This window comes from Protopterus annectens, chromosome 12.part0, assembly GCF_019279795.1.
Source record: "Protopterus annectens isolate FY-2018-M chromosome 12.part0, PAN1.0, whole genome shotgun sequence".
NCBI classification, from domain to species: Eukaryota; Metazoa; Chordata; order Ceratodontiformes; family Protopteridae; genus Protopterus; species Protopterus annectens.
In genome coordinates this window covers 593,581,768-593,609,738 of record NC_056746.1, presented here as the reverse complement: position 1 = coordinate 593,609,738, position 27,971 = coordinate 593,581,768, and the positions used below count along the sequence as shown (strand labels likewise).

Sequence of the window (27,971 nt, the reverse complement as noted above, 5' to 3'; positions counted from 1 at the left end):
AGATTACTGACATCTGTTCTTTGCAGATGTGAGGGGTGGATTGGCAAGGTTACCCATTGTACATCCTACTAATGGTATATTACTGGGGAATGCATATGGTGGGCAGGAAAATAGGAAAAACAGCCCTGGCAGCAGTAAAGCTTGGATCCAGGATGTCTTTATCTCCTTTGTGGTCCCATCTGTTACTGAAGTAAGTTTTGGGAGACCAGGAAGCATAAGTAGAGCCAGGGGTCAGGGTCCAGTGATGGTCAGCTGCAAAATAAAAAAAAAGCAAAAAAGGAAAAAGTAAGACTGCCATTCTGGTGGTATGAGTTGTTAATTTGTCAACAACAAGCAAACCGTTCTGCCATTCACGTAGTATGAGTAGCCAATTTCATTTTTCAACACGCAAAACTGTGTTTCTGCTGAAATGTCAATTGGTATGATGCTTATGATCTTTTTTATAATATTCTCTGCTATTTATGCAAAAGTAGAAGCATTTACTGTTACATCAGAAATCTCAATGAAATTAATCGCATAGTAACTTCTTGTGTGTGGAATCATAATTAGTGAATTTTCGTAAAGATTATAGAAAGAAATATATATATTTTGCATGAATTATGATTGTTGCATATTTATTATGGAAACAAACATCATTTTTGGAGTTGCCTTCTAAAAAGATTTAGCTAAATTTAGTCCAGCAGCCATTATGTATAGCACAGAGTATGCTGCCTATTATCTACTTTTAAGAGCTTGCAATTCTAGATTTAAAACTTAATTTCTTTTTCTTGTTGAAATTAATAACTATGTATTTCTCCCTAGTGTTAAGAAATCTTGCTAAGAGTTGCTCACAAGAGGTCACTTTTATATAGGTATTGTTACACAATTCAGATAGAATGTTGTCCTCAGCTGGTTCCTGCATTCTATTAATCCTTAACTGTAATGTTGTGAATTTGCTGTTTTGACATTATTTCTCTTCATATTTCAGCTGCACTTGTCCAATGTAATATATGTTACAACAGATATTTTAATCATATACTTCTTAAACACTTAATCAAGTAATCTGAACAGAGCCTAAAATAAAGAGGTGGGGGCAAAGGCCCAAAATAGGGACAGATTTTAAATATCGCTTTATAAATTTAGAAAGTTGCTACAATAACAGGATTTGCGTTAGCATGCATTTTCTGAAAGATATGAAGTCTGAAACTCAAATGTATGTCATTATTTGGTGACTTTAGTCTTCAGTGATTTGCCATAAAAACTTACATTTTATGAGGACAGAGCAAAAATATGAAGTAAAAATCTGGACATTCTGTGAAAATCTGGACATTTGAGAGGCATAATCTCAGTATGTGTAAGCTAACTATCCTATTGTATCTATAGTACCTGATGTTTTTGTCAGTCTGAGCTATATTTCACTTCTTAACTAGTAATGTCATGAATGTAAAAAGAATTCAGAGTTCCAGTTTATGTACCATTAAATCAAAATAAAATAATGCAAAAAATAAATATCATCTCCATACATACCTTAACTGAATTTGGATTCAGATTTGTAAATGTAATGATGTCCATACTGACATTGTTGCTAGCCAAGGACTGTAAATCTGCAGCTGGAGCTCCACCTGAAAGGTAATTAGAAGCATTTAAAAATATAACTTGGACTTTGTAGTCACATGGTTACAAAATGAATAATGTTTTGAGTAAATGATCAAGTGGCTGATTAACTGATTTAAATAGTAACCAATAAACATATTAAAAAGTAGGCAGCTGGTTATTAAACTGATAAAAGAATGTGGTGAGAATTCATTATTTTACCCAATTAATATTTAGTCTTAGTAATTTGCACTTCATTGTAGCAGTTCAGATGCATCTTCTGGATGTTATAACTGCTTCAGTGCTACAGTGAGAATCCTTTGCTTTTTTTCCAGCACACTAAAAGTCCCTCTGAAGTCCTTTGTCTCAGCAGTATGAAAATGGTACTTAAAACAATGTTAGTGTGCTGGTTGGGGTACAGAATTAGTATCAGCAGTGACTGAATTTTACAAGCAGCATGTGGTATAATGTGCTGTAATTAAACGTTCTAGTACAGTCTCGTATGTAAAGATAATATCATTAAATTCATCTTACCCTCAGTTTGCTCCCAGTCTTTTAATTAATCTTTGATCCCCCCAGCTCAGCATAATCCACTCTGGAAAAATCCATCATCATCATCATCTCTGCAGTGCTGCCAATCCCTCTACTGTAAATCACCCCCTTGGCAAGTTGATTGTTGGCTAATGGTGCCTTTGTTTGGACATTCATAACCTTATCTTGGCAATGAGACATTTTTGATCTACCAGTATCTCACTTCCATAGCTGACACTAGATTTTGTTATAAGTGAAATGTCCTAAATGTTATAATGCAGTTGCAATGGTAGTTGTTGAGCCTGATGTTATGGCATTCATCCAAAAGGGATCTCACAATGAAATGCAGCTGTGTAACAAAAATATGTCTCCATGATATAAGATAAGAGAAAATGGTGTTATGAGAAATTACCATAACTTTAAACATCTGAGTGAGATCACCATTCAAGTATAAATCATATAATGTGGGAATTATGCCACCTGTAGATACGAGACCATTGTAGCTTTCAAAACGTTTGGATATCTCCCATGCATACCAGTATGAGGTATAATATATGACTAGAGGCACCACTGCCATCATAATTTTTTTGAGTATATACTCATTTTTTTGGGGGCAGGTTAAATTGATCGCTAACAAGTATGATTAGTGAGTTCTCAAAGTAGGATGGAAAGTCTGTTCTTCCTTCAGGAAAATGCAGACATCTAAAAGGAGAGGACACCTACAGGAAAGGGAAATAATTCTCCTCCCAAAACAACAACCAAGGATGACTAGATAGGAGGTTAATGGAAGGAAGCCTATCTGAAGCAGCGACCTTCCTTGAACATTTATGGTTATACTAAACATGCTCACACAACTACAATATGGTCATCATAAAGATTACTTCTGTTTTTTAATTTCTCCAATTGTTTAAGGTTTTTAATACCATGACAAAGATGGGCACCATTCCTAAGAAAGGGCACAGTTAGAGTTCATGAAATTAGTATTACTTCAGTCTTTGATGTTTACCTAGAGTGCTCTTCTCAGTACCTGCAATATTCCCAGAAAGGCCTCCTTCTCTAGTTGACATGGGGTTATATGGACTGATAACATTTTTAAATATGCCTGAAAATTAATATTATTTTTTATTAATGCTCTTCTCCTAAAGTTTACCATCATAATTTCGACAATGTTTTGTGAGAGTAATCACTTACTCAAAAAACATTGTCGAAATTAACGTTAGCGAACGAGCAAAACAATGAATTCAAAAAAGTCAACAGTTTGAATTTGAACTGTTGACATTTTTTCAAACTTACCTCAAAATCTGGTGGCATTAACAACACGTTTAGCAGGGGAGCAAGCCCCCCCTGCACCCCCACACCCCCCCTGCTAATTATATATACTAATTCTGAGGACGCACTACATTAAAGGATGCCAAACTCACAAAAGAGTGAATGCACACTGGCATTCACTCTTTTATGTCTTCGACATCTTTCGGTTCACTAATACAAACCATTGAAAACATCCTTTGGCACATCTGCCGTTGCAGATGTGCAGGTCTACAATATGATGGGAGGGTGGCCTAATGTTTAAGGTGTTTGCCATACAAACACAAGGTGCAGGGTTTGAATGTCACAAGGGATAATTGGTTAGGCTTAAAATGACTCAAAAGGGCAGTTAGCCTAGTACTAATCTATGAACCTATGAACCTTCTCCTACTACTATTGAAACTGTCTGAGTGTATTTATCCCACAGTTATCTAGGTTCTGTTTACAAAATTCTGGTATTTTTTACATTGTGTATATATCCTCTGGGTGTGGTTATTTCAATGATTAATGCTACTTTTGTCCTTTTTTCTTGGACTATTATAGGTTCTTTTCTTGTTTCTGTTTTTTTTTTAACTGTTGGTATTGAATGAGTCCGTGTGATGAGAACATCATGATTTTCTTCATTGCTTTGTGGTTCATATTTCTAATGCTTCTCATCTACTTGTATCAGTGTTTGCACACTCCTCACTGCAACAGTTTTGCCACATTGTTGTGCATTTCAGTATATAGCCCCTCAACCATGAGTGTATCAAAACTAGCAACAAAATGTGCAACTGTTTCTATTTCTGTATTACAAAACCTTCATTTGTCTGTTGCTCCCACATTTTCTATACACAAACCAGCATGTATGTAGCCCACCATCTCGATCCTCCATTATTAGCCTTTCATCTTTTGGTTTAAATTCACTATTCCTCTTTCCTTGACAATTCATGAGGTTTATGACTTTTCTTTCCTTTTCTTCTGGTGCTATTTTTTTTTCTTTAGGTACTTTCAGCTACTGCCTGATTGTAACCTACTACTGGTTTTCTTTCCACTCCTTTCCAAAATGTTTCTGCTAGATTAAAAAAAAATGTCATCTTAGATTTCTTTTCTTCATGCTTTAGAACTTTCACTATGTTTGGATCTGTTGCTGTCAACAAATGAGTATGTAGTCTCATAAATGTGAGTATGCAGTCTCATAAAAGTATACATTTGGTCAATATTGAGGATGCCCAGACATCCTGAAGGATGACAATATATATATATATATATATATATATATATATATATATATATATATATATATATAATCTTGGCATACATTGATTTTATATAACATTTGATAAACATGAAATATTTTTCTTGTTCTTTTGCTCAACTAATTAAGGGCAGTTTGGGGACAGTCAATAAAATAAAGTTGTTTGGACAGAAAGAACAACTTATTTTATATCTTGATCTTTATTCCTAGATATCAACACAATTTTTAACATTAGTTTTATTCTTCTGAAGTACTCCTTACTAATCCGTGTTCTCATTTGTTTGTACTTTATTTCTGACCCTTAATCTGTTCTTTAGATAGTTGTATACACCTGCCTGTTCAAGTTCCTTAATAACCCATTCCAGTTTCAGGTTGATATTTTCTTGGTGCTGCAGCTTTCCTACTATAAATTTTGCTTTTGCACATTCATCAAGACAAAACATCAATTTTATATCATCTGGGAAGGGTTTAATTATTTGTAATTGTACTTTCAGATGCTCATTTCATGAGCTATATATTTTTAAATCATCCAGAAAAGGTAAATGAAATGTCTTAAAGAAGGGTGGTTTCCAGAAGTTAAGCTATAACCATAGCCCGCTATATTTAAGTACCAGTTCAGTGGGTTAAGAGCAAGACAGAACAACAGCAATGGCAAAGAATCACCCTGGAATACCCCCATTTGAAATTTTATCTCTGAGATAATAATTTCCCTTTGTTGAGACTCCACTGTAAAATAGTTGGTCGCTGTTTCATAATCACTGCAATGTAATATATTAATGTAGGGTAAATCTTATTTTTCTGTATGCATTCTATGATTCATGAGTGTGGGATGTTGTCGAATGCCATTTTTGTTGTCTATCCATGTCTTACTTAAATTCTTCCCCCTTTTAACAGCTCCCCATTATGTTTTTTTTAACAATAAATGATCTTTTGCTCTATATGACTTTCTTTTATTATATTTTTGCTTTATTGTCATGATTATTTTTTTCTAAATGGCTATAAACTCTAAAATTAATTTCAGTATATATTATATATTGTAAGTACCCATGTTATTACTCTATAGTCATCATTAATGAGGAATATTTTTTTTCTGTTGTTATCCAGGTTGGTATATGCTTGGGATATACACAGAAGTAAATTTTACTCAGGGCTAAATCATTCTGTATTTAGCCAGAAGCTGTTATCATACCTGAAGATGAGCTTTTCCATTTAGGAGCTTTTTTTAATTTAGTCGTAGTTTCTCTGTTACTTCCTCCCATTTAATATCCACTTTATTAAATAATCTTATATTTTTTTAGCAGATGTACTCATTCAGCACATTTTTATGTTCAACAGGGTCTTTATAAATGTTTCACTAGAATTTAAGAATTACTTCTGTTTATAGATGGTATTACTATTACATTTGCTTTGTTCTACAGTTCTCTTATAAAATCTTTTGGGGTCATCGACGAATTGCTTTCTTTGTACTTTTCCTTTATATTTATGTGCATACCTTCTGAATTGTCTTATTTGTGCTGATATTTTAGTTTATTCTTAGAAAAATTGTTGATACATCTAGGTCTGATTTGCTACTGTATGTTGCTTGCTTTTACTACAGAAAGGAAATAGATAATCAAAAATTCTCTTTAAATTTTTTAGATGATCTGGACTCTTCTTTGTATTCTTCTAACAGTGATATGTCTTGTCTTAGTTACTTTATAAATTTCACTATACAGTGCTTCCATGGTGGTGTTCTACTAATTCCCTTTCCTTCCATTCCTTTCTCATTCTACATTATTGTGGTAAGACATTATCTGTTATTAGCTTAGCAGCAGAGTAGTATATTTTATACACTTCTATTATATTACACACATTTCTCTTAATAGTCCCAATTACTGTATTCATCAATTTTACCATTCTTCTAACATTTTGATTCATATTCATTTTCTGTAATCTGTTTCTTTCATCTCTTTTAATATGTATATCCATATCTATTAAACTATGCAGATCTTCCCTTATCATTTTCTTCTACATGGAGGACATCCTGTTTGCTCTCAGCTTCCTGCTCTTCTGGCCTAACCTTCCATGATGCATAAAATGCATTACACACACAGAAACATACACACACACACACACACACACACACACATATATATATATATATATATATATATATATATATATATATATATATATATATATAAGTATATAATTGTATATCAGTATTTTCTTGGTGGTATTGTGTTAAAAACAGGAGTCTATTGAAATGTCAGCAATTGAAGTGACGAATGCCAACAAACTAGAAAAGAGCGAATCTTGAAGATTGATCTCCTTTAAACTTCTTTTTTAGTGTACCTAAACTCTTTGTCTAGTCTAAGTACAACCAAAAAACAAATAAGCAGTGAACGCCACGTGGAGCCAAAATTCAGTAAAAACTTTTATTGTGTAAAAACAAAGATAAAACCTTCATAAGCGCTTTCAAGCCATCTGCTCTTCTTCAGATAACAATTAAAACTGCACAACACACATTTAAATAGTACATCAACCTATCACATTTCAGTATTTTACCCTCCTTTTCTTCAGGATGGGTTTTAAAGGTACAATGGCATTAATTCCAGGGGGTTTGTCTGCTCCCAATCTCACAAGCCATCTGGTTTCAGCACACTCAGTCTCATTAAACAAATTACCCCCCCTAGTGTTGGGAATGATTGTTTGTATCACCATGAAAGAAAAAGAATGAGTCTCATTATTCCTTATATGCATAGCCAGTGCATTGTGCTCATTGTTCAGTCTAATATCTGATAAATGTTTAAAAATCCTTGTTTTAAACATATTATTCATTTTACCTACATAGTATGTTTCACAATTTTGACAAACAGCTATGTATACCAAGTTACTGGTCTTACAATCTGCATATCCCCTAAACACGTATTCTTTATTAGTTCTTGGATGTGTGAAGACCTGAGTTTGTAAAATAAAACGGCATGCCTTACATTGATGACATGGATGCGTGCCTTTCTTATTGGTTTTTATATTTGTATTGTTACTTGGTTCTTTACATAACATATCCTTCAGATTTTTATTCCTCCTAAATATAAATTTTAGTGTATTCCCTATTTGTTCTCTAAGTTGAGGGTCAGTATATAGAACCTGCCAGTGATGTTTTATAATGTCACATATATTACCTATATCGCTGCTGTAGGTTAGCACCATCTTGGTATGATCCCTGGTCTTCTCCTTTCTATCAACGATTGTTGCAGCACCATTTTCTATATCATATGCCCTTCTACATATCCAAGGTTTAGCTGTATCATTTCTTCTAGTCTTACTATAGTTTATTAGAGGGGTTAACTTGTCATGTTTATATCCCCTACTTATTAAGTTTTCCCGAAAACAGTCCACTTCCTCATGGAACCTATTATCATCACTACATAATCTAGAAATCCTGCATACCTGTCCTTTTACAATGTTATCAAATGTATGCCGTGGATGCATACTGTCATAATTAAGTAGACTATTCCGCCAACAATCTTTTCTATACAATGAGGTAGTTATCATCCCCATTCTATCTCTATCCAATCTCACATCCAAAAAGTCTATCGATGTTTTTGAATGGTTCATGGAAAATTTGAAAAACGCAGAACTATCTTCTAAATATGATATAAATGCTTCCAACTCCTGTATGCTGCCATTCCACAAGAAAAAAATATCATCGACAAAATGTCCATAGAAGCTGAGTTTATCAGTCCATGCATGTGTTGATTCAAATATTGTACTGTCTTCCCAATATGCCAAAACAAGGTTGGCATAGGAGTTGGCACAGGGTGTGCCCATAGCAACTCCCTGTTGTTGTCTATAATAATTTCCTTGACAAATGAATATATTGTTCTCTAATACAGCATTTAGCAATTTGCATATCTTCTGTATATCATCATTATTATATTTGGTCTTGTTGAATAATAGTTGCTCTATAGCCCCTGTACCATAAGTATTGTCTATGACAGTGAATAGGTTGTTAACATCCAATGTTACAAATATCTGTGCTGTCTCACCACTCATTATTAAATATTGTGAGAGAGATTCTATAAAATGTGCTGTATCTCTCAAAATTCTTGGAAAAAATTCCAATATGGGTCTAAGTGCACATTCCACCCAGATGGATATATGTTCTGTGACCCAACCCCTACCTGATACAATGGGCCTCAGGGGTGGGTCCTTAGCATCTTTGTGAATCTTCGGAAGGGCTTTAAATACGGGTGTCACCGGATGTTGAATATGTAAAAATTCACTAAGTTCTTGATCTATCAAACCTGTAAAATGCATACCTCTAATTAGTTTCTCTATATAGTTATTAAGGGGGGGCAGTTGTTATTATGAACAAACAGATGTATTGCTCCAAATTAGATATGTTACTTCAGGATGCACACACATTTAATAGAATATCTCCCATCATGATTAGTAGGTCTACTACTACTCTACTAATTATTCCTTTTTTAATTGCAGCTTATGTTCTAGATTCTGCTAAAAACTCTACCAAAAATGCTTTTAGCGTAAATGTAATAGGTCCTTAAGGCAATGTTGTCTTTATGGAATATGACATAAAGTACACTATAAATAAGTGCCTGACATTTTGAGATGCCCCTGGATTAGGTAATGACTGCCATAAGCAAAGTTTTGCAAGGAAGATACATCATGGGGGCTAAATCTGCAGGTTGTTAGGGGTTATTTCAAACACATCCTGCAGAGATTCATGTATCATTTTTACGCTTAGTACTGCTAGGGATTCCACAGACACATTCAAGGACCAGTCTGCTTACTAATATTAAAGATTTGTAGCAGCCCCCAGCTATCAAGCAACCACACCTCTCCTTCCTAATGTGCATTGTCTCCGGCTGTGATGGCAGTCTCTAAGCAAGATAAAAGAACCTTTACTGAGGTTAAGCAAAATGTTCAGCCTGCATTAACAGACCTATATGTTATTGTTTTTAAATAACTTGTCAATCTTCTGGTCAGGATAAGACAGACAAACAGTTGTGGGTTCTGTTCAAGCAGCTTTTTTATGTACAAACACATCAGGATTGAGGCTTAGTAACTTAAACTTAAATAAACTCATAAACAGACTGACTACCACACTCAGACATGTTCACACTCTGGCTGCTCCCTCAAAATGGCACGTACTTGCTATTTATATGCACGTGCCACACTTGGAAACGCTTCTTAAAGATACAATACACACACACTGTTCTACATAACTGATAAAAATAATCTTAAATCCTCTCAAATAATTGTATTGGTGTTTCATCTGTTTCTGTACTGGCCACTACAGCTATGCACACATGACTTGGGACATAGCATCAATCCCTTATTATTGGTCCCAGTTTAATAATGCCTTTTTCAAATATAATCTGCCTGTTAGTTATACTTCCATTAAACCCTGTACACACACACATACACACACACACACACACACACACACACACACACACACACACACACACACACACACACACACACACACGCTTCATCTGTCGCTCTCTATGTTGCTTAGTTATGTAGCTGTAACATATATTTTCCTTGCTGCATTGAACAAATCAGCCTCCGATCAATACTGAACTTAACCTATTAATGTACATAATATTGTCTATGAAACTTCCAGTTGATAGTGCTTTTTTCAAATGTAATATGTCTGTTAGTCACTCTCCCATTAGAATCACTCCCACCTACCACTCAATTATGTAGACAATTTCTTGAGATGAGAGAGACAGTGCTGTCTTAGCCAAAGGGAACAAGCAACAGCACTATCCTTGAATTGTCCCTTTTATCTGTTGAATCACTTTTATAATTGCCCATGCTATTTAGAAGGATCCTATTGCCATTGCTTGCTTGCAAGCAGTCCTGGAGCAAAACAGCATCAGCTGCCTGTTTTGTACTAATGCAAAAAAGTCTGCCTGAGGAACACCAAACTGATGGATGAGTTGAAGGAAGACCTTTCTGTTTAACATCCATTCTTGACAGGCTATCATGGACCTGCTTAGAGAGCCACCACTGTGTTCAAATGGGAGGAAATGTAAATTACTTGTAGAAAGAGATAGTGTTGAAATAATTCTTTCCAAGCTATCACTGCTAATCTGCATGAAGGTTGTGGTGGGACATTATCCTACATTGTTTGTTTATGTACTATATAACTGTGATACTATCTCTAATTATAGTGTACCTGATGTCCACAGTTGTCAAAAGGTTTTGAGACCACTGATTAGTTTCTTCAACTCTTTGACATTGATGTGACTATTTGAGAAGGGGGTGCCATACACCCTGAACTTTGTTTTCTCTGAATTAAGCACATCATGCAAAGTCTGAGGCATCTGTTGCAATGCTCTGTACTGGTGATGATTGCACAAAAGGGGTTCCCAGACTGCAGGCTATGAGTTTGGCCCACCAGAATACGTTCTGCACTAGACAAGAAATAATTAGAATTTGCTTATTGAGAGAATTCTAGTAATGGATCCACATTGACCAGCCATACCACCATATTTTCCACACATATGGTGTCTGGCTTGAGGAATCATGAAAAATATTTGAAGCCATGTACTCCAGGACTTCTTAGAAATTCACTGACTGAGGCAAACTTTTTAGGAAATTTTGTATGCTACTATTTGGCCAGTAGGTGAAAAGCCATCTGTAATGTAGTGTCCATTAGCCATCTTAGAGTACCACTTTAAAAGAGAAGAATTATTTAGATTAAGAGTAAAACCTAGATTCTGAAGAAAGTTCATAAAGAAATCCAAAGAATTTAGCACTTCTGAAATAGAAGATTCATTGAATTAGGCAATTGTCCAGATAAGGACTGATGTGAATTTCTTGGAGCCTGAAAAGGCCTCAAAAACTTGAGCCAGACACTTTATAAATATCTTTGATAACATAAAACTGATAGTGTTAGCCTACAACAGAGAATCTCAAATATTTTCTTTGACTTTTGTAGTAGGAGTATGCAAACCAACACCCTTTAAATCCAGAGTAACAAATAGAATATTTGGATGCAGGAGAGGTAAAAGAGTTTGTAGGGTTAGCATTTTAAAGTGCAGAACCTTCAACCTTCAAAAGATTGCTTATACCACTGGGACTAGAAATATTCCTGTATAAAATAATTTTTGCTTCTCCTATCACCACTAATGGAAGAAGATGTTAAATAATTGAGGCTATAAGATGTTCCTGATCTTTGTGAGTCTGAGGAATGCATCAGAGGGTTGGTTTAGAGTCTCATTGAAGGGTGTAACCTCTTCTTTTGATGTTTAACACCAAGGAATCTGAAATTCTTGTTTTCCATAATGAGAGGCAAAAAGAAAGTTTAACAGCAATTTTGGTGGAAGGGAATAAATTCATAAGTTTACAAGCAAGTGACAGACTAGCTACCCTTATGGGCCATCTTGAGCCTAGAAAATTCCCTTTTGGTGCTTCAATTAACCTATCTTATTTGCTGTTACACTGACCTTACCTACCCCATGGCCAAAAATCATATATTATGCCCAGTGAGAATAGCTGAGATGATGCTATAGATAATTTGAGGGGACCCATGCATGGGATAAAGCATGTAGGAGCTGCATCTGTCAGTTTGTAGTACAAGTGGCATTCCTGGAGTACATTTCTGTTACCCATCTGTAGATTCAAGTTGTGCTTGAATATGGAAGATATGAACTTTGTTTTATGTGGATGGAGAATCTGTTCCAGAGCAGTGGTATTCTCTGCAAGATACCTGTCCCTCAAATTTGTTGTGTTAATGTTGCAGAAGAGGTTTAGATCCCTAGTCTGATGACATTTGACTTGCCAGTGTGGGCAACAGGAACAGGAAAGGGGGTGGAAAGAGATTTATTTTATTGTTGGTGTTCTGGAATCTACTACGCTTGCTGTTAGATTCCCCCTATCATTTTTTTTTCTTAAGTTGTCCTCTCCTTTGTTGTTGTTTGTCTTTCAGCTTTTTCCCAGTAAGGGGTCGCCACAGCAGAACACCGGTCCACTAATGATTGGCAGTAGATTTTTATGAAATGCCAAGGTGCCAGCTTGACATCCAACCTTCAATGAAGGCACACCCATTTAAGCACGCATGTCTTTCGAATGCTAGCCAACCGCCGGGAGGACATGCAGACTCCACACAGAAGGCACTCCCAAGCCAAGCTGAGAATCGAATGGGAGAACCTCTTGCTGTGAGGTAACAACGTTACCACTGTACCACCATGGAATGTCCTCTCCTAATTTATATTATTTAATTTTGGATTGCTTTCTAAAGAAAGGTTTAGTTGGGCAATTTCTCTCATATCTAGGTACTCTAGAATGAAAAAAACTTGTATTATCCCTTCCTGTATTTTCTTTCTCTTCCTCTCTGTCTCTCTATTTTCTCTTTTTTTTATATTTCACCTGTGGGACCCCCAAATAGCACATTTTTATCTGGGGGAGCATTCAATAACTGAACCTTGGCATCTTGCCATAAAGGATGGAACCCTAATTATGCATGCCTATGGATGACTGTGTCAATGTCAGTTGCTCTAGATGCTGCATCAACACTATTACATCCACTTTTTTTTTTGGAATATTTAGCAAATTGAAAGGTGGAATTAAGCATTTCTTAAAGTTTTGTTCTGATCTCTAGGTTAGGAATTTCAGAAATCTTCTCACCCTTATTGTCCAACACAGCTAAAAGGAGTTTTAATTATATGTTTCTGACAATTAATAGCTCTAAATGCCAAGGTTGAAGATGTATAAACTTTTATTCTGAGCTTGTCAAGGGTCTGCTCCCCTTATCATTAGGAAGAGAAATAGGAACAAGAACTAATTTAGCTCCCTTCTCCAAGTCCACAAAAATAACGGTTCTATATTAGTACATTGAAGTATTACTACTTCAAATGTACTAATATTGAACCCTTTGCATCGAAAGCTGAAAATAATGAAGCTGCAGAATATCAAATACTTTCCTAGGGAAAGTATTCGGTGGGCCGTTTTTGCAGCTTCGCTATTTCTCCGACTGTGGAGCAAAGGTTACGGATTGGGTTAAGGTAAGTGTGCGAATGAAGGTGAGTGTGCGATAGGGACCTTGGGGTTAGGGAGCAGGTAAGGTGAGTGTGCAATAAGGACTTTAGGGTTAGGGAGCGGGTAAGGTGAGTGCGCAATAGGGACTTTAGGGTTAGGGAGCGGGTAAGGTGAGTGTGCGATATGGACTTTAGGGTTAGGGAGCGGGTAAGGTAAGTGTGCAGTAGTTAAGGACCTTAGGGTTAGGGTTGGGTTAAGGTAAGTGGACAGCTAGTAGTGTATGTATGGTTTAGTGTAGGGTTTTGTGACGTGTATGTGTGTGGATTATGTATTTTGGTGTGCTTGTGTTGTGTGTATGTTTGTTGGAACAGCAAATTTTTTCCCTGGAAAAAATTTGCTGTGTTGAGTGTTCGATGTTGTGGTGTTTCGAGTGAAATGGTTCGATATTAGAACATGCGATGTAGTAATACTTTGATGTTCTAATATAGACCCAAAATAACAGCAGGAGCAACAACCAATTTTTGACAAAGATATTTGTGTGAATCCTGTACCTTGTAAAATATATCCAGTCTTTTAGGAGGCGGAATTAGAAAACCAGCTAAAAAGGCATTTTCTAAGGCTTCCAGCTCTGAGACAATAGTCAAAGACTGAGGACCTTCCAAATGGAGAAAGTCAAACTGCTCTTCTGAATGCCAGAAAATCCTCTCCCAAAAAAAATGATCCCTCTTAGATATACCATCACCAAAATAAATGTCCTTATTATCTGACACATAGTCAGAAGGGAAAAGACTCTCTGAAGCATAACCCAAGCCCTCTTCATTAGATTGATCTTCCACATGAAGAAGATGAGGAAGGGAGAACTGCAACAGTTATTCCCCTACACAACGTTGGCCTACCAACAGACCTGGGGAATTACAGACCTATAATCCTGACAAGCCTCATCTGCAAGGCCACAGAATGTATCACTATGGACCTCATAAATAAAGGCACAGGCAACCTCCAAACCCTGGATCCAACCAAATTCAGCTTTGTCGGGGGCAGATCCTGCCTGTTAAATCTGGTGGATTTCTTTGAAAATGTGACCAGGGCCATTGACAAGGGCAAATCTGTACATACAGCATACCTCAACTTGGCAAAGGGTTTTGACACAATCCCACACTCAGGCATCACTGACAAACTTAGCAAACTGAATGTAAATCCCTTTGTTGTAAGATGGGTTGCCAACTGGTTCATAAACCAGACACACACTATCAAAGTGGGTGACTCCACATCCACCAGCAGACTTGCCACCAGTGGGGTGCCACAGAGGTTAGTGCTATGCCCCCTAATATTTGGTATATACTTCTCAGAAGTTCAGAACAAAACTAAGGGGTTGTGTCTGACAAGGTTGCAGAGGACTGCAAACTGGGTGCAATTATTGAATATCCAAATGATGTTAGTATACTCCCGGGGGGGGGGGTCTTACGCAGACTAACGACTAGTGTCTTAGTCATGGTCTCAAACTGAATGCAAAAAATGCATCATCATTCTCTCCAGCAAAAAAAAAAATGTCTCTTCACACTATCAAATCAATAATAATACACTAAGTACCCATGAAGTGGTAAGGAATATGGGAACCCAAGCTGACTGCAACCTTAACTTTGACCACCATTTGTCTACTGTAGTAAGGAAAGCTTTCTACATAGCACACTTGACAGACATCGCCTCAAGAGCAAAGAAGTTATAATCCCTATATACTCGATACTTATCTGGCCTATAATTGAATATAATGCCCCATTGGCATGCACCATACAAAGCACCTGCAGTAACTGGAGAAATCTCAGAGGTTTCAAAAAAGAAGATCATCGGGCTCCAGCACATGCCTTACACAGACTGACTAAAGTCCCTGTTATTATAATCTGTATTGCATAGACTTCTCTTTGGTGACTTGTGCCTGGCTTGCACAACAATCTCAGGCCCTGATCTAATGCACTTGCTGCATATCTGTAAATCAAACAGGACTAGAGCTATCCATTCCAGGGACCTAAGCATGGCCTGTGACTTAAATATGACATGCTGGAGGGACAGATATGTCTTCCAGCAAATGCTACATATTTGGAATAGGCAACCAATTCATGTGAAACAGAGCACCTCTGACACTGTTCAAGAGGAACCTGGACAAGTGAATGGGACAGCATAAATTCTTACTGGCAATAGCACCCACAACCCTCTTGGACATAGGTGGTCATTACTAAATGCAATCCTGGGTATTGACTAGCATATCTATAGTATTACATTGGGATGAAACGGCTAGCTTAAAATGACCTCCAGGTCAATAGCCTAGTAAACTCTTATAATCCTATTTTCCTATGAATTCCTTTTTGCTTTTAGAAGGAACATGAAAAGGAGTAGTTTTCCTGACTTTAAGGATTAAATACTTTAGAAAAGTCCTCAAGCCAAAGCAAACCAATCACCTGGAGAAGTTTGAAGAAGAGCTTACTCAGAAAAAAAAATTGGCCAGGAGTACGAGAAGGAGAAATGTTGTTTGTCTTCACCTATATTTTACATGACATCCATATGAGGATTAGGTGCTGACCTCTACTACAAAACCTTCAGCCTCTTTTCTGATAAGTATTTAGTGATCACCCCCTTCACCTTCTATTATAATAACTCTAGGTTTGAGGGATCTTATCTTCAGATGTTCAATAGAAGAGTCAGAAGGAGAATTGGTAGGAGTGGATGTGCCTTTGTCAATGGTCATAATTGTCTCCAGAGGGGCAATGCAACAGGGGCGGCAAGATACAAACAGATGTTAGGAGTTGCAGCAGAACTGTCTCCCATGGTTCTATTTCTCTCTCTGTCTTTGACTGAGATTAATTCAGAGTCATTTGCTTCAAATTCTGCTTTACCCCTTTGCTTCTATTTTTCTGGTGGGTCAAATGCCGAAGATGAAGATATGGATTATAATATCAACACACTTCAAGAATGATAACTTCTTATTTTCAGTATATTAGTCATGGATCCAAAAGCAACTTCTTAAAGTTTTAGGAGCAAAACCCCGTTGAGCTGGACAGGACTCAATACTGTGCTCCACCTCAAGATAAAATAAATAGTGTGGTAGTCTCAAAAGGTATCTGGCTACCAAAATCACACTTCTCTTTTTTGTCACAGACATAAGAAAAAAAATTCAAATTATATAACACTGGAAGTGTGCAGGGTAGTTATCTGCTTGAGATTCAGAGAATGTAAGAGATGGAACATGGAAACTCTTTGTGAAGCTGATGGATGTCTGCATAAATGAATGCAGCAAGAAAATTCTGAAAATGGTAGAAACACATGAACCTCTTGCTAGTCTGTACCTAGGACAGATGTACAGCATGTAGAGAAAATATCATGAGCTTTACAAGACTGGCCAAAGGGACTGGATCTTTACAGTGAAAGTCTAAGAAGTTAAAATACGTCAGTGATGGAATGCTGAACATTTTGTTGCAGAGGATGGAAAGCATATCCACTGCTAGAGATTTCTCATAGGGATAAAGGAAAACACAGCAGTTTAGAGTCTAATGGTTCTGGGGAAGCAACTGCTAACAGATCTACCTGTGCAATGCCTCACTACAAGGTGAGTTCATGGAAGGTCTCTGGATTCAACTTCCTTTCCTGGAAACTGAGTGAAAGCTTGCTTAAGTGACATGTGCCAAGGCTTTCTGTGCTTACCAGATGTAATAAGCATATTCCAGGCCATCATAGCTAGTCTACATAGGGACAAAGGCATGTTCTCCCCTGTTTGTTGATACACACCATCACTGTAGCATTATTCTGTGACAAAGCTGAGAATTCCTGTTCATAAGACTGGACTGAAGACCTAAAGTGCATAAATGGATAGCATCTCCTTAATATTGATATACCTATTCCACAAAACAGTTCCCTAATAAACTTTCTCCTTTCTATCCCTCTATTAAGTTGTCAGGCAAAAACCGTATATACCTCACCCAACTATACCCAAAGGACCCAACAACTAAACAAGGACAAAAGATACTCTATAAACTCCTAAAACTCTTAGCTCAACGGAAAAAACGTATTATGATAGACGGCGATATACACCCAAACCCAGGTCCAACCCCCAACCCCACTACAGATATGCCAAACCCAGGCCCAACCTCCAACCCTAACACTGTCATACCAATACCAACCCAAAGGACGGCCTGCTCCCTTCTCATCTTCCATCTTAACCTTAGAAGCATCAACAATAAACTTCAAAACCTACATGCCATGATAGCCACACACCTCCCTGATATTATGTGCCTATCAGAAACATGGCTTAAACCGATCATCAAAGATGAAGAAATTCTCCCACCTGGATATAATATTTTAAGGGCTGACCAAAAAGGGGTGGTGGTATAGCTGTCCTGTTCAAAAGTTCACTAAATATCATATTGCACCCTATCCAACCCCCTATAACAGCCAATGCAGAAACACTAGCCTTAAAAATTTGCCTAAATAACCAAAAAAGTATTAACCTCTTTGTAATATATATTCCACCTGGGAACAATTTAGAAACCATGGAGTTAACGTTAAACTGGCTAGCTATAAACTACCCTCAAGAAACCATCGTACTAGGCGATGTTAACATAGACTGGACACTATGTTCAGCACAGACCAATCCCACACCCATTAACCTGTATGGATTCTCCCAAAATATAATCTCCACAACAAGAATAGGCAACACTTACCAAAAAGAAAGCATACTAGATTGGATCCTAACCAATAACCATGCCCATAAGTATACCACCAGGACCCTTCCTAATGACCTAAGTGACCATCTTGTCACTTTCTTAATCAAACACAAAGTCTCTAGGACAAATCTTCCCTTACATAGACTTATAAGAAATAAGAAGAAATTTGTTCCATCACAATTTTTAGCAGAACTCAAGTCCTGCAACTGGACAAAGCTAAAAACCTTACCCCTAGAGGAGAGCGTGTCATTCTTTAATGACACATTCCTAAAAATTCTCGACATCCATGCTCCTAACCGACTCACTAGGACAAAGGTGAAGATAGCTCCCTGTCTAACCAAAGAAACAAAATCCAAAATTAAAATTAGAGATAAAGCATGGGACAAATGGCGAGACACCAAGGCACCCCTAGACCGCATTAAATTCCAGGAACTTAGAAATGCAACCAAAAAAGCTAGCACAATGGATAAAAAGAACTACTTCTGTCACCTACAAGACAAACACCAGAACAACCCCAAAAAGTTCTGGGCAGGCTTAAACAATCTCCTCCACCCTGGGAAATCAGCCACTCCTACCCCTGAGACCCTTATTGACAAAAAACCTGAAGTCATAGCTAATTCCTTTAACTCCTTCTTTACTGAAACTATTCAATCTCTAGCCAACCAACTTCCTCCCCTACCCCAAACTAATGTTATTGAAGCCACCTTTCCATCCTTTAAAATACAGCCTATCCCTACCTCTTACATCAAAACCTTACTGAAAAAACTTAAACCTACCACCCTCTTGGCAGATCAGCTCCCAGCTGAATACCTGCAAATAGCAGCTGATGCTATAGCCTACCCCATCTCCATCCTGATAAACAGAACCTTTACTGAGGCCACAATACCCAATATCTGGAAAATATCCTACGTCATACCACTACATAAAGGTGGTCCCTCTACTGAGACATCGAATTATAGACCCATAGCAATTCTATCCCCAATAGCTAAGATCATGGAAAGATGTGTTCATAAACAATTTCTTAATCACCTCTCTCTTAACAATCTTTTGACCAAATCTCAACACGGCTTTAGACCCTACCATAGTACGACCACTGCCCTCCTATCCTTTACTGACTCAATTAATAAAAATCGTAACAACAAAAAAATATCCTCTGCCCTATTTCTTGACCTGTCAAAAGCCTTTGACATGGTCAATCACCAACTACTGCTACAGACGCTAAAAACCTTCCACTTCGATAATTCAGCCCTCAATTGGTTCCATGCCTATCTCTCCGGAAGGCAGCAGGCAGTCCAATGGCAAAATAAGCTCTCTCAACCCTTACCCAATACCATAGGAGTTCCACAAGGCTCCATTCTAGGTCCCCTTCTCTTCTCCGTGTTTATAAATGAACTCCACTCAGTTATACCTCAAGCCACATGCATCCAATATGCCGACGACTCCACCCTCATCTGTTCTAATGCAGCTCTCCCTGACCTACAAGTAATGACCCAACAGTGCTTTAGTACAATTGAAAAATGGCTATCAGAAAGGAATCTCATCCTAAATCCCAAAAAAAACAAGCTATTACTATTCTTTCCCACCTCAGCTCCTTCTCCAGTGCAATACCCCCCACTAGATAACATTAGCACCATCTTCGCTCAAACTAATAATGGCACCATAATTAACCCTCATACTAACACTAAACTACTAGGGGTCATTATCGACAATAAACTTAAATTTAAACACATCAGTCAAACCATAAAGACTGTAAATAAGAAACTCGGATCGCTGTATAGAATTAAGAACTTCCTTACCCCCATTGCCAAAATAACCACCATCTTCTCTCCACACTACTGTATGCTTCCCCTGTTTTCTCTTTCCTCAACATAGGGGACATCAATAAACTTTCCGTGACTTACAATCACATTGCTAGATTCATTACAGGTGCCCCTTATAGAACGCATCACTGCCTTAACCTAAAGAAACTTGACTGGTTAGAACTTCCAAATATTCTCAAACTTAACCAACTCTCCAAAGCATATAAAATTATCAAAGAACCTGAAAAAACTCCCTCATTAGACAACCTACTGACCCCCTACCTCAACCTAAGTAGTCTTCGCTCCTCTAACAGATTACTGGTCCAAACCATCAAATCCAACAATAAGGGAGGGGATGCTCTCTATGCCAATTCTATAGGCAAGGTATGGAACTCCCTACCTAACAACCTAAGACTCTCTAATTCCCTTTCTAAATTCAAGAAAAATCTTACCCAATTCTTTAAGGAACATTGGATATGCCAACCCAGGCTAGGTCCCTGTCAGCTATAACTCATCCTACATTACTTGAACTATTTGGATATCTTCTCAATTTCTTACTCCAATTGACTATTAATCCTACTCAACTGTAATAAAGTTCGTAGTTTCTCTATCATCCCTCAGAGCTCTAGATAAACAATGAACTGGAATCTCGCAATAGTACTTTAAAGTCCCTTGAACTGTATTAGTTTTTATTAGTTTTTTCTCTCTTTAGAAATGTATTTTAACTGTCATTCTGCTATCATCAGTTTTACATGAATGTAGACAATACATTAACGAGCATATTTTTCTACAACATATGTAATGTATAACTTATATGTATTTTTTTGCAATATTGGAGCTTTTCTCCCCGGGCCTCCGCTGAAAATGGACATGTATCCAGTCGGACCATCCCGGTCAACAAATGTAAAATAAATAAATAAATAAATATTCATGGTATGTGCAGCCAAGCTGAGTTGGAGGCACCAATGTCATAACCAGGTCCTCCTTGGGCTCTACAAGTTATATTCATGGATTGTGTTTTAATTGACCTGTTCATCAGGTGAAATATATTTGCATGCAGGAGAAATGAGTCAAATTACCTTCTCAAAAGAGTAAATGTGCTGACATTGGCTATTTCTGAGATATCAGTAGAGTTTCCACGTTTACCCCTACAAAAGGGACTGGAGAATTCAAGATGACACATATCACAGAGAAGCAGGATTGCCACTGAAGTTATGGAGCATTGTGAACCCCCCCACCCAAATAGCAAATAATTATCCAGAGGAGCATTCAATGACTGAACTTTGACATCTAGAAATCTTGGTATGCAGCATGGCAAAGAAAGCACTTTGCATTTGGAGGAATTACACTGGATTTCTGAAGGTTCAGTTACATTGATAATTTGGTGAAGAAATAAATGTTTTCATTTAATCTTTTGATCAACTCCTCTTGGGACTTCACCAGAAGTAAGCAGTTATCCAAAGAAGAATACATGTGGATGCCTGGCAGTCTGAGGTGGGAGAAGGCCATTCATAAAAAATGTGAATATCCTGGGCACAGTAGAAAGCACAAATGGCAAAAAGGCCAACTGAAAATATTGTCTTCCACAAACTGGAGAGATTTTCTGTGCTTTTCGAATATTAGTCATCTTTCACGTCCAGCAAGAGCAAGATGACACCACAAAGCAGAAGAAAGATAGAGAAAGTAAATGAGAAATGCGAGTGGGGAGTAAGCATCTAGGATTTCTTTACTTGTTTACCTGAGGAAGGTCTATTATGGGTGGCTGCATACATCTTTTCCATGGACTAGAAACCGCCTGGAATAAAACCTTTGTCTTTGCCTGCCTTAACCTCTGCTACCTCTCCACTGTCCTTTTCAAGTGCCTTCTTTTGCTTGAACTGAAAGAATTATTTATGTCACAAAGGTCAACATTTAAATAAGAATTTTCCAATTTATTTTGGGGAATGAAATGTCTGTTTTATATTAGAATTTGCATATTATACCATGCATTGTAAATCCAGTTATAGTAATGGAAAAGGTCCAATGGGAAACCCATTTAACATGCCAGACATCTGTGGAAGGGCAGTAAAAGGCGTGGTATTGCTATAATATTCCACATTTCCTTCATTTTTTTTAATGTATTTGTTTGTTAACTGAGTAAGCCACTGGATGCAAGGATTTCTTCACAGGGGCAACTTGGGAAGAGTGTGTCATGAAAGATATAAAAAAGTATTTTTATTTTTCAAGAATGCCTTCAAGTGTTGGCTTTTGGTGTCTTTAGACAATGACTAAATCCATAGCCATATATGCCATCTGTAACTGAGTCTGATGCATCTATGGCATAGATGCCAATTATGTTGGGGTTACATTTGATAGCATCCAAGCTTTCTGACACCACCTGTTTTACAATACCTCATTGGTACTGCAGCATCTAGGTTTAATGGTTAACAATTCTAAACCCAAGAGTGGCAGAAGAATAAATCTATTCATACATGACTTTCTTTCTCATTTGACAATGTATGATTAGGAAGTACTTACTTTTACCATCTAGCTATGTCTAAAGAAATCAGCAGTTGGATTTTTGTACAAATATTTAAAATTCTCACCCACTAATTAAACATAGGTTTCCTGGGTGCCAGTGGCTTGGAACAGGGGTTTAATGTGGTACTCTAAAAAGGATCCACAAAGATCTATACCACAGGAAAATAATGGCCATCTTGGGTTCTTCAATATTCAATAAATCCAATAGCACTTAATGGTAGTCAGAAAGTTCCCTGGCTTCTTATTTAAAGGAGCTTAATCATTAAAGTTATGGTTTCCGCAAAGGAGATATCCTCTGTACTTGGAGAGGGGCTGAGAAATAAAGATTTATCATCTTCAGAATCACAACTGAAAGGTGAGAATATTTTGAGTACAAAAAGCAAAGTGTTCTCCATTTTGGCCAGCAAACAAGTCAGAAAACAGTTAAGAGGATGCCTCTCTCATTTTCACTGCACAGCCTTTTCAGAGTTTATATCTGGTGAAGAGATGAAGGAGGAACGTGAATCCTATTTCATGATCCTACATACTCTTCATTGAAGTGTGTGTAATCAAAAATAGAGGGAGACATGGCATATGTCAGTGGGATGGCCTACTGAACACTACTCAGCTCATATGGGTAAACTTACGTGGGTTTCTTTTTCAAAATGGGAAATTATTTCTTACCCAGGGCTCATTGGCACCTGAGCCAAAATAGTCAGAGCAGATATCGTAGGTGTTGCTAGCTATTCTGGTGCATGGTGCCATCCCACAATCTGGCAACCCACATCAAAGAGCAAACAAAAAAAAAAGAAAGAAAAAAGGAAAACCTTTCACTAAAACTGTAGCAAACTGATAGTGGCAGTTGCTGCAGTTTACTCCACATATAAAATACTGAAGCACCTCAGTTCTCTGTTCTTAAAAAAAAAGCATCTCTTTTAACTTATGCTATAGCAAAGCTTTTACTGTTTATTTCACAAGCTAAGCACAAAAGAACTTCAGTTATCTGTTCTAGGGAAAAAATTAAAAAATAAAAATCTTCTTTCCATTTAAATTGTAACATCAGCCTTAGAAAGATGTACAAATCATAAGGTCTACAATTCTACTAAAATTAGAAAGGAAAATTGTAAAAATGGCTCCAAACTGAAATGTAGGGATTTACAAAGCCAAGTCCTGAAACAATGAAAAAAGCTACTGAAAATACAGAAGCGTAAATATTGAATATAGTTCTTTTTAAACTTGTTTTCTGCAGGAAGGACAAGCCCCCCTGCATCCCCTCAATGTGAACGAGCAAGCACCCCCAGCTTATCATAAACCAACTCTGAGATCTCCACAACTCAGAAAAAGGGGAATATTCTGAGAAATGGCAGTCTCGGACTTAGTATATGTTAGTATGGATTTTCAGTCATTCAGGATCCACTTTCCATGTCTTGGTATTGGGAATCCCAAAATATCAGACATTTATCAGTAAAGGCTTTGTTTTGAAATGCTTAGACTTGCAATATTGAGTCTCAAAATGATGAAAAAGATATATTTAAACTTTTTTTTTTTTTTGCAGGGGGATGCAAAGCTCTAAACTCCCCAAACATATATTTATATTTCGATTACCTTTCAAATCCCGAATCCCATAACACTGATGTTCAGAATGTCAAGACGACAATACTGACAACTTACAATCACGAATGGCTGATGTTTCCCAGGGCAAGTAAACACTTGTCCAACACCGAATGCAAACAAACCGGCCAATATAACAACCATCCCGACTATATATACCATCTCCAGGATCACACTAGAGGGGCATATTTCCACATCCAGGGCATGTGCTCACTTGCCCTGGGAAATATCATCCATTCGTGATTGTCAGTTGTCGGCATTTTCACCTCAACATTCTGAACGTCAGTGTTATGGTTTTCGGGGTTCAGAAGGGGATCTTTTTATATATATATATATATATATATATATATATATATATATATATATGTGTACATATATATATATATATATATATATATATATATGTGTGTGTGTGTGTGTAGTGTATATATATATATGTATATATATATATATATATATATATATATATATATATATATATATATATATATATATATATATATATATATATATATATATATATATATATATATATATATATATATATATATATATATATATATATATATATATATATATATATATATATATATATATATATATATATATATATATATATAGTTTCACTTCATATCGCCAAAATGCTGAAATATCGAATTTCAGCATTTCGACAGTATAAAGCCGAAACCATCAAAACACCGACACCTCACATTCACAAAACCACAACATTGAACACACAGCATACAGCACACAACACACAAACCATAACACCCACACCACAAAACAATAACATACAACACAACACCACACCAACACACACCTACACTACACCCCCCACATTGGGGGCTGCATCCCCCACCCCCCTACTTATATATACTAACTCGCACAACAGTAAAAAAAAGTCACACACAGCCAACACACACACTCATACCTCCACCTCCCTACCCTAACCCACCCGTACAAGTTACAAAAACACTCATGCACACTCACTCACCTTAAACTGCAGACAGCAACTCAGCCAAACACTTCCATAATATAATGTAAATACATAACCGTGAATTTGACATAGTTCTATTCGTGATTATGCACTTTCATTATTTTGAGGTTTCGGTTTCATGGACACAAATTGCTGAAATTCGATATTTCAGCAATTTGTGTATATGAAGTGAAAATATATATATATATATATATATATATATATATATATATATATATATATATATATATATATATATATATAGATGGGTCTACTTCATTTGCCCGAACTTCCAATTGCCTGACACCCATTTGCCCGACCCCATTTGACCGAAATTTCATTTGACCGACAAGTATTATTGGCAAGAAAATGGGATATGCCCCCTTCCCCACTGTAGTGCGACCCTGGAGTTAGAATATATAGTTGGGGGGTGTGGGGAGGCCACAGCCCCCCACAATGGGGGGTGTGGGAGGCAAAGGCCCCACTTACATTTGTTTTACTAAGCAATATTAAAGCAAAACTAAAAATATAATATGAAATTAAGTGGGGGGCTGTGCCCCCACACCCCTTAACTATATATTCTAACTCCAGGGTCGCACTACAGTGGGGAAGGGGGCATATCCCATTTTCTTGCCAATAATACTTGTCAGTCAAATGAAGTGTCGGTCAAATTAAATTTCGGTCATTTGGTCTCGGGCAAATGGGTGTCGGGCAAATGGAAGTTCGGGAAAATTAAGTAGACCCATATAGATAGATAGATATAGATAGATATAGCTATAGATATAATCATAGGAAAGCCCAATATTTTAAATGGTTACCCCCTAAAGATATGTTTGTCATAAATCTTGAGATGGCTTGGATGGAACAATGAGAGTGACTGCCAAATGGATTTGCAGCAAAAATAATAATAATAATAATAATAATAATAATAATAATAATAATAAAATGAAGATGACACTGATGATTTCATAATATTGAATGTCCTACTTGCATCTGTAACATAGGAAAGGGGAGATCTTTGTGGTGATTATGAAAGGTATGAAAGTCAGACTGGGTAGTCAGGCATCTATCTGTAGCATAATTATCATGTTTTATAATTCATACTGCTGCAGGGGTTGCAATGATGAATGTTTCATCTTACATCATTTGGTGTCTTCCATTTTTTTAAACCTAAACCTTTCACTTGTGAAACACAAAGGTAAAAATGTACATGCAAAATCCAATGATAAGCCATTAAATATGTACACTTACCAAGATAACTCTTTATCATACTGTAGTAAGCACTAGTTGAATTGCTGTTAGATGAAAATGCGGCTTTTGCTTTAGAATAAAGTAGGTCTTTTGTGCTTTGATTGCAGCTACTGATATTTAAAGGCAATGCATCTCTAGGAAAAAAATGTGAAGAAGTATTAAACATATTGATGTTGTCTTGAAAATCTTAATTTGTTGGAGACACAGTATACATTTTCATGGGGTACCATGTTTTCCATAATTATTCTGAATTACAAATATGACCATTAGCACATTATTTTGTTAATTTTTTGATGAAAGTTATGGATGTGATATTCTCTTTTTCTACTTCTGCTATATATGACACTCTGATAAGCCTTAAATCCAAGACCCGGAAAAGACTTCCACTATGAGTGGATGAACACAAATTTGACAAGCTCCAGTTCCCTGAAACTCAACCCATTGAAAATAATTAGACATAAACACTGTTTTTAGCTTTTCACAAGGGATCAAGCCCCTTCTACCTTGGATGTGGATAAGTGTGCCTCCCTTATAACCCACTAAATGATATAATCAACTCCATGGTTACACTATAAGGGGGGAAAAGAGCCAACACCTGGAAATGGCACTTAGTGCCTGCACAATTCCCCAACAATGCTTTTCAACAGAAATGCTGGCATTGTTAGGGAATGAAGTACAGGGAGTTGAAGTTCAACAAACTAGCATTCGTCAAGCAGTAGTGTAAAGATGTACAAGTATATTTTTCTTCCCAGATATTACCAGGTGTCGCAACAATATTCCACTATCAAGCTGCACAAAAGTTATCTTGAGCACTACACTTCTTGGCAAGACTTTGTCAAAAAAGCTACATGCATTTAACATTGTAGTTGTCTGCTGTTTGACTGGAATAACATATACCATTTTGAAATCCATCTCCTGAAATTCCATTTGGTAAGATTTTTTTCATGAAGCTTCCATGGGCAACAGTATTCTGTATGTAGTGTAACATATGCAAAATGTTTTTAAACTGTATGAGCAAAGGAAATTGAATTAAGCTTTTCATCCTGCAGTGTTTAATAATACACTGTCATCAGTTATGGATGTTAGGTCATATTCAAGGACTGTATTTGCAGTGTGGTGGTTAGCTGCTTCTATTTAGCTCAGTACAGTCACTCAAGATGCAGACAACTAATATAACTTTATGCCATACACACACTGGAAAACCACTACAGTTCTCTCTCTCTCTTTCTGACATGCATTATGATTGATAAACAGGGATTTTTTTCACTTTAAAGCTTCACTTCACAAACATTTACAGTCTGTTATCATTGGACCATTATTTAACATTTACAAACTCTAATTAAGTATGAAATTCTACATCAGCATCATCATCATTAATCCCCCTTCTTCCTATGTTCAAATAGGGTCAGAGTGTTGCGTATTAGGAATTCTGGAAGTAATATCCAACAATGCACTGAGCTCCAGTCAAACAACATTATGTC

The 27,971-nt window shown here is 36.8% G+C and overlaps 1 protein-coding gene across 1 annotated transcript in view; it reads right to left on the bottom strand.

Moving 5' to 3' along the window:
• The window catches only part of LOC122816734 (mesothelin-like), a 464,103-nt gene that overhangs the window by 82,108 nt on the left and 354,024 nt on the right, over positions 1–27,971 (bottom strand). The window contains exons 16-17 of the mRNA XM_044089728.1: positions 26,491–26,624; positions 1,507–1,601 (exon numbers count right to left, since the gene is read on the bottom strand). Coding sequence (XP_043945663.1) covers positions 1,507–1,601; positions 26,491–26,624 — 229 coding nt within the window. The remainder of the gene's footprint in view (positions 1–1,506; positions 1,602–26,490; positions 26,625–27,971) is intronic.